Source organism: Triplophysa dalaica, chromosome 21 (genome assembly GCF_015846415.1).
Source record: "Triplophysa dalaica isolate WHDGS20190420 chromosome 21, ASM1584641v1, whole genome shotgun sequence".
Classification (NCBI taxonomy): Eukaryota; Metazoa; Chordata; class Actinopteri; order Cypriniformes; family Nemacheilidae; genus Triplophysa; species Triplophysa dalaica.
The window spans coordinates 9,990,821-9,999,721 of record NC_079562.1 but is presented as its reverse complement, the minus strand read 5'-3'; the positions used below and the strand labels follow the sequence as shown (position 1 = coordinate 9,999,721).

The 8,901-nt window shown below is 39.8% G+C and overlaps 1 protein-coding gene across 2 annotated transcripts in view; it reads left to right on the top strand.

The window, feature by feature from the left end:
- Positions 1 to 3,968: 3,968 nt before the first annotated feature.
- cdh4 (cadherin 4, type 1, R-cadherin (retinal)) overlaps positions 3,969 to 8,901 on the top strand; it is a 198,391-nt gene continuing 193,458 nt past the window's right edge. For both annotated transcript variants that reach the window (XM_056735166.1, XM_056735164.1), the window contains exons 1-2: positions 3,969 to 4,135; positions 5,838 to 5,949. In XM_056735166.1, the coding sequence (XP_056591144.1) occupies positions 4,070 to 4,135; positions 5,838 to 5,949 (178 nt within the window). In that variant the 5' untranslated portion in view covers positions 3,969 to 4,069. The remainder of the gene's footprint in view (positions 4,136 to 5,837; positions 5,950 to 8,901) is intronic.

Genomic DNA, 8,901 nt, shown 5'->3' with positions numbered 1-8,901 from the left:
AAATACAAATGACATCTGCTGTCATTTGTCAATGTCGCTCCCTCCGCATGCCCATCAAGCCATCATTGTGTTTCGAAACTGCAGCCAAAAGGTCATGCGACGAAACAGACAGCGCACTGCTACCATTTGTCTCCTGCGATATGAAATGTATTTACTTGGATGACAACTTTTGTCTGGTGCAGAAAACGCCGTTTTGCGCAGCCGTTATTTACTTTTTCTTCCTTTGTGATTTGATCTACACAAAAAGCAAACAATGTTACTCTGCAATATTGCCACATTCCCACCGTGTTATTTGTGTGGATTGTGTAGTGCGCGCACAAATATTTATCCGTAACTCAGCACCAAGAGTCAAGAGGTCCCCAAGTTTCATCCATGGATGAAATTGCTTATACATTCAGGATTTTCATATCTCCATCCCTTGTGTGTTATGCATGTAGATGGATTTGCCTCCACGGTGTCTTAATGTTTCAGAAGAGGTTTGCTGTTATGGACTGGTTGCTTTGACGGCCTCGGAGGCTTCAAATGTTGTGCTGAATTCACATCTATTTTATTTCATTACACGTATAATGCTCCGTTTCCGTTCGCGGTAATAGGTGTACGCCTGCTATTTTCATCTCTGAGTGGATGTTTTTACCTTAAAGGAAAGATTAAAGTTTTTCACTCGTCGGTTTGCTCTCCTTTCAGTTGTTTATGCTTCTACCAGTAGAGGATGGAGTAAACAGCTTCTCTGGATTGATGCTGTGAATATTTCCATCACATTCAAGCAAATTAGATTAAAGCGCTTCTGTTTTGCTTGTGTCTTTGAAACATTGTCAATTTTATTCATAGAAGTAGGGATCAATGTGTGATGTACCGTACAGCAGGGATTGTTATTTTGACGTAGTGAGAGAGCCGCTGCACACTTACCGTTAAAATTAGACATTACCGCAAATTGCGGCGTGAAGCATTTGAAACATTTAAATACCGTAAGTGCTTGGACAATGTGAACTAGAATCACTCGAGTAGCTTGAGTGCTACAGGTGTCTTTAAACCATTAATGCTGATGACATCAACAAGTTCTACAGCATGAATTATTAAGCGTGATAATGGATTATTTATATCTAGCCGATTCACTGGCCAAGCCGAGATGTGATGCTCGTGTCAGTTCGGTTACGATAAAAATGGCATTCAATTTATAACACGTTTCTCATCAATTGGATTGCATTGATCACATTTAAACGCAGTGCTAAAAGTAGACTAAGCCTGGTTGGATAAAGCCACGCTGCCGAATGTTAAATATGGGTATTAATGTCTGGTCTGTCTCTTTCTCTGTCAAACAAGTGAAAATGGAGCAGCCAGATGAGGGAGAGCCAGATGCAAGCTTAGTGTCAAACCGCTTTAAATATGTCAATGAGACCTTGGAAAAGTCATTTAAATAAAATAACTTGTGCCTGCCTTTTTGAATTCTGACAAGGAATTCAAAGAAATCGACAATGTGGTCCCATAACTCTTGTCTTCTGGAAAAAAAAAACGTTAAGTGGGACCCATTTCGTGAGATTTGCTTAATAATTTAACACAGCCTTAAACCAATTCACACTCAAGTGCCCAGATGGTGTTTTTATTAGGCAAATGTTCAGTACTCAAGTAGAATAATTTCACACACCTTTAAAAACCTGCGGGAGGACCTTTAAGCTCTGCAGTTCACTGAACTCACAATTATTCACCACATGGCAACACAAACGCAAACGTAGAAAAGGGAAAATATTTTCGGAATTTCTGACCTTTCTGATATTCAGTGGCCCATTGATATAAAGTGGATTGAGAAATTTGGGTTTAGAAATTTCGAAAGTTCGGACAAAGTGAACTGAATCTACAAATGAGGAATTGAGCTTAAAGCAGGAATTCACATTTGGTGGATCTATACTCAGTTCATGACTTATTTAGTTTTAACATTAATAAAGTTATACCAAAATAGCTTTTTTAACCAGGCCTGCATTTAGTATGCACAGAAAAATGTTGAAAAGTCAGGTAAACGAATCGGTCTGCCCTAATTGGCATAAAAGAGCACGCTCACATTTCTCTCATGTCTTCTTTGATTGGATCAGACTGCCGTCGTCCTTCTGATATGGAAATCGGGCTAGCAACTCAGATGAGCCGGAAAATGTCAGCGTCATTAAAATGTGGACGACGGCCTTTCGATTACCTTCATTTGGGGGCGAAAAGACCGTTTCTGCGGAAGTAAATTATAAATAACTCTGAGAACTGTATTTGTTTCTCACTGTTTTAAAACCGTTACGTCAGAAGGAATGCAGGTCTTTTTTATTGGATCACAGCGGGTAACACGGTCGACTCAGCGATGATCAAAAGGGAGAGAAACAAGTGAAGTGTGAAATAACTTCCCGAATTCCATATAGTACGCACTTGGCTATGTGAAGCCTTTAAGACAGACATTTTTTTGCCTAAAGCCGATGTACCTCACCCCATATTCAGATGAGGAAACAACTGTTTTGAGAGATTGCATATTAGGCCAGAAGCACCATTACAAAAAATACTTGATAACAACAGGTGCCACCACAATACTAGTTACAATAGTTTGCCCTTCCTGCAGATTCAGTGAACCTATAAAATGTGCTTGGTGTTCTGACAACTGAGTAACCTGGTTGTATTCAAGTTTAAAAAAAATGAATCAATAAATAGTTCACCCAAAAATGAAAATTAATATTTACATTTAGTCATTTAGCAGACGCTTTTATGCAAAGCGACTTACAAAGAGTTTAGGGAGCAATAAGCGATATGTCATACAGGAGCAATAATACAGTAGGTGCCAATACAAAGTTACTGGTTTCAACAAAACCACTACCTGTTGAGAGAAAGGGTTAGTGATTTTTTTGTCTGTCAAGTATTTACTAACCATCTTGCCAATCCAGACGTTTATGACTTTCTTTAAATAAAATATCCATCACTTTATGTCCGGTCCCAACCTGTTGAAGGTCCTAAAAGCACATACATCCAGAATTACTCTAAATGACAATAATAAAAAATTCTGTCATTATTTACTTTGTTCCAATTCTTTATGAATTTCTTTGGTCTGATGAACACAAAAGATAAAGATATTTTGTAGAATGCTTAAAACCAAACAGTTCTTGGCCACCGTAGACTACCATAATAGGAACAATTCCATACTCCATACTAAGTCACCCAGAACTGTGTACGCTTTCCTACATTCTTCAAAATATCTTCTTCTGTCTTCAACAAAACAAAGATTTTTTTTCAATTTGCAACAACTTGATGGTGAGTAAGTGAATTAAGAATCTTCATTTTTGGGTCAACAGTTTCTTTAAATGTCTTCCGAAGTAAAATAAATATGTTGAGCTTGGAAGCACAGTAACCTATACATGGACATAAAGGTTAAGGTTAAGGCCTATTTATATGAGGTAAAGACCTATTTATATATAAAAAAATATTTTTGAGGAAAGCATATACACCTGAGATAGAGGATGAGCTGTGAGTAATTTATTCAAGAATTTTTCGGAGAATCTTTTACCTTTAAAAAGATTGAATGTACCCCTTTAACAAACGGAACATCTTAAGGTAACATATTATTTTATCACATACCACTGAAACTGAAATGTTTGTAATGAAAGTGACTATTAATTAAAACTTTCCACAGTTTTGTCCTTATAATAGGACACCTGTTTTAGAGAAAACTACTACCATTGCACTTTGGCCAAAACGCACTTTGGCTGCCAGTGAAGAATATACTACATATACAATTTCCGTTGCAGACCGTATTACAACAGACACGTAGAGCAGACACAATAGCGTCTGGTATACATAATAGCACCTGGTTAGGTTACAACTATCAAGCGTGCTATAATGCGCCTCACTGTGTGTCTTTAAGCAGTACGCTGCGGTAGGAGGAGTTTAGTAAGCGGAGCGCCGTGGTGCTGAGCTGAACAGCGCCTATATCCACCTGCAGTAGCGCAGGACCAACCGGGACAATAATCTCTCCCATTCTCCAGATCCCTGCTACCCAAAGCACATCTCACAGGAATTATAACCAACATCTGCCTCATCTGCTCCGCGCGTGATGGCAAAAATGAAAACAGGCTTCGCGGTTGTTGTGGCGTGTGCCTTAGTTGTGAGCGCATCTTTGGTAAGAATAAATGTTTTATTTGCAAACATTTCGGAAGCGATGCCGCTTCAAACGAGAAACGCGGGGATGAGACGTTACTGCGGCTGTATGGGAGTACTACACTTTTATCTGTGCGTTTTTACGCGATTACTTTTAAAGAATATAGTGGCGCATTGAGCGTTGAATTTGTCTTTGGGGGGCTCGGCAAATGCGTCCTGACACTTGTGTAACTTCTGTCGTTTTGTTGTCATCTGTGAGAGAATGAAACAGTTTATCGTCAGTTTATTTGAAACACTGGTCGTCTATCTCTCAGTAAGCTGCAGTGCCGCGCTCCCCGCTTGCAGCTGCACTTTTAACACACATTGCAGTGGATGCGGCGATGCCTGTGGTGCGTCTGCGAGTAATACAGCCGTTCACTCCTTAATGAAAGCATACGTGAACATTTAAATGTGGCATTATATTAGCATTGATATTAATGCCATAGAATATGAATTATCCTATTGTTAACGAGACCACCTGAAGGAGGATGAGTTTATGATGAGTTACCTTTTGGATTCATGAAGCACTTCACATCCTAGAATTAAGTGCAACACACATAGGGTGACACCTACAGGGAAATTAAGTCTTGGGAATGCAAGTTCAAGAATGAACACTCATCGCACATATTGTTGTTGGATGTGGCAGATATTGACATTTTGTTTGATGACTCATTCAGAATACAATCCGTATTGGACCGGGGCTGAGACGCAGCAATAAAGCTGTATTCACATGGTGGGCAGAGGCAGCGGAGCTTCAGAAAGTAGCCGTATCGCAGCTCTCTGACTAATGTGATCTGTAGGGATGCTTTGACAGACTGTTCCTCTGTGCATTTATGAAAGAGCTCAGTGTGGCAGTTCTTTTGTTGTCTTGATTTTTGGGGTTCGTTGTCATCTTTGCTCCTGTGCCAACGTAGGGGATAGAATAAAAGACGAAAAGAAAGAGTGTGTGTTTGTGAGAGAGAGAGAGAGAGAGAGAGAGAGAGAGAGTCCTTAAGGCAACCTCTCTTTTACATTAAAAACTACGAGACTTGAGCTTGAACCCAGAAATGTTGTAGAAAAACCCACCATGCTGATCTTGGGCTACCTGAATATGACCCACCATCTAATTATGCTAAATCTCCATGGTGAGCACTCTACATTGATGCACACACACACACACACACACACACACACACACACACACACACACTAGGTCACTATCCTAAAATAGATGCCACTGTAATGGGCACAATTTCTCTACTGATTTGCATGGCAGAACTCCAGCTCACCCATCTTTCCCTGTACTTCCGTCTTCCTTATTCCCGTTTCTGCCTTGATTTATATTAATCATCAAAAAGGCTCATTTAGCTCTTATTAAATTTTCAGAAAAGCCCTTTCATTTTTTTCACTTATCTGAATATGCCCACCATCATAACGGAAGAATGAGAATTAAATCAAAGATGTGCTGCTTTTGATTTTGATTGATCATTTTGCATTGAAGCTCAGCACTGCCTATTCGCACGCTGCCCTGGTCTAGTCACCATTAAAATCTTTGCGTCCGTGCTCTGAGAGTTTGCCTCCGTCAGGTATTTATATTGGTTTCGATAACCTTGAATAAGAACCACAACCCTGTGGTCACAAATCAATTTGCTTAACCACTTCCCCTCTCCTGCGTCCTCAAAGCCAATAATGTCTGTCTTTCTCAGGGGAGTCACGGAAACGCTCAGACCATCGCTCCATGCCGACCAGGTTTCTCCCAGAGCTTCTACACTGTGTTTGTCCCCAGGGGTGTGCTGCAAGGCCAGAACATTCACAAAGGTAAGAGCTTGCAGTATTCAGCTGCACATTTATAGCATATGTTCATGTGAGTGGTTATCCTTACAGGAGCGTTTGCAACAGGTTTCCGTTTGAATGTAAATATTTGTGCATCATTTCCTCATTCGCTCTTTTGTTGTGTGTAGGCTATATGTGCAGTAATAGCATTGAAATAATTATTTGTTGATAATTATATGAGACTGCACAACAATTCACAAGTAACGGGAGACAAACGACCAAGTGGGAAACGTGACTACATGAGCTGATGTGGTCAAATTTTCTTCAGGTTCCCATTTATCCTGTCTGAATGCTTTTATGTCATCACTACCTACAGTACGAGTGCTCAAAAAACAGTGTTAGTTAAACCAGTTTCATCCAGCACCGTGTAGAATAACAAGCACAAAATGAGCTTTCACAAAAAAGCACCAGTGTCTTAAATATGCCAATGTGCAAAATGTTGATAGAACACACATGACCAGTAATGCAATTACCAGTCATATAAAACACACAATTCTCTTCGAATGCAATTTTCAAGCTCTCTGAAGCACCAGGTGATAAATTTAAAGAAATACATCCACGCCGTTCCGAAACAATGCTTCCTGTCTTCTAGGTGGGTGTCATAAACGTGTGCACGTTCCAAACCGTTGCACAGAGAGCTACAGTTGGCACACGGCTGAGTTAATAAAACGCCCAAAGCCAGTGCGTATTATTCAGCTGTATTTTCAGAAAACCCTTGGCAGAATGATTAAAAACGTAAATAAAAAAAGATATATCCAGGGCTCCAGACTGCGACCAAATGGTCGCATTTTGCGACCAAAATTTGAGAGTGTGCGACTGAATTTTACATCCAGTCGCACATTTGCTACCAGTAAATTTGCCTCCCCCACCCTCCGTATTTTTTTATACATTAAACGTGGAAGGGGCACGTCAATGATCAATGAAATGAGCAATGAAATAATCAATGAGACGCGAGCGCACACGCACGCAAACACACACACACACTCGCACTCGCACACGCACACACACACACTCGCAAACATACTCATGAGACGCGAGCACACACTCGCGTTTCATTGAGTGATGCCTGTCTGTGAGGCGGCCAATGCGTGTGAGAAGAATAGGAAATGGCCACTGTAAGTGGCTAAAATGCGTGGAGGGGGAGGGGCCTAGAGATAATCGAGCGCGCGTAAACATCTGTGGGAAGGAAACGGAGACAAATATCATCACAACCTGATATGTGACCCTGGACAACAAGACCAGTCGTAAGTCGCACGGGTATATTTCTGACAAAAGACGAAAATACATTGTTAGGGTCAAAATGATCAATTTTTATTTTATGTCAAAAATCGTTAGTATATTAAGTAAAGATCATGTTCCATGAAGATATTTTGTAAATTTCCTACCCTAAATATGTCAAAACTTTATTTTTGTGAGTCGATCCCTTAATATCGCGAACAAAAAATACTCAGAAACATGCCTACAAACTTAACTCGCTGCTGTCCGCTCTATGAAAACTACCCATTCAAGTTTGCTATATATGTAAAGTTAAGAGATTCCGCTTTCAAGTTAATCTACTCTCTTCTATGTCATTACAAGGGTAAGCCAATAGAGAGTGTTAAAACAAACCTGTTTCCTCTTAGCAACGGCCTGCTATAGCGTCTCACGTGCGCAGCGTACACAATCCGTCATGATCGCGCTTCAAAACATGGATTCTGATGGAAGCGCGTTTGCTCAATCTAAACGCTAATGACAGCAATAATTTAACGAACCTAGTAAATGATTGTTTCGCAAATCATTGGGAAGATAATACAGAATGTCAAGAGACCGGCTTGACATAAGGGGATGCCCCGGAAGACGACGAATTCAATCAATGTTTAGATCGCTTCGACTCCATGCCATGAAGGAATACAAAGTGTTCACTGCGGACTCAGAATTCAACCCGCTTAAGTGGGAACATTTTTCAAAGTTCAGGTCAGTCAGTCACATACGTTCTTAAATACCTTCTTTACAAAGTAGTGGTTTTCATGAGTTGTTTATGTCAAAGTTATGCCAATTTTGCTCTGACAAAATGTAAACAAAACATCATCTTAGCATGTAGATCTGCCTCTGTTAATGATGACTCGTGGCCAGCTCAAGTGTAAAATTTTATATGTTCCTGGAGAATTATTTTTATGAAATTGTGTGTGTATACAGTTTAAGCTGTGGTAAATCAATGGTGTAAGTTTCATTTATTTCCCATCATTAGTAATATGCGTTGCTAAGGACTACTTCTGGAAAACTTTATAGGCGATTTTCTCAATATTTTGATTTTTTCCACTCTCAGATTCCAGAATGTTAAATGGTTATATCTCGGCCAAATAGTGTCCTATCATAACAAACTATATACCAATAGAAAGTGTATTTAGTCAGCTTTCATGTGGTGTATAAATCTCAATTTTGAAAAATTTACCCATAAGACTGGTTTTGTCGTCCAGGGTCACATATGTGCGTGTGTCTGAGCTATGAGCAAGCGAACTATTGATTCGTTCATCCGACCTGCGGCTAGTGTACCAGTGCCAGAGTCTACAGTGTCACCATCGGATGATGATGCAGAGTCAGAGGTTGGTGTGGCGAAAAAAAGTCACATTGTAACTGTGAAATGACCGAAAGGTTACTAAGCACTTTGTTACTACGCACTTTTTTTATTCTGAATGTATGGTATTTTGTTTACTATATGTACTGTCATGACAGCGATGGTGCTGTCAGTTTACCTTGTTGTTGCATCTTCAAAAGTGCAGAATAAAATGTGACACTGAATTTGAAACAGAACATTGTAATTTCTGCATCTATTATTAAAGTATTTATTAGTAATACAGTGGAAATTAGTAGATTTGGTTAGCATGTTGATTTACGGTATGTGCCCCTAAATTTTCTGGTTGTGCCCCTAAAATTTTCTGTTGGGGGCCACTGTGCTCC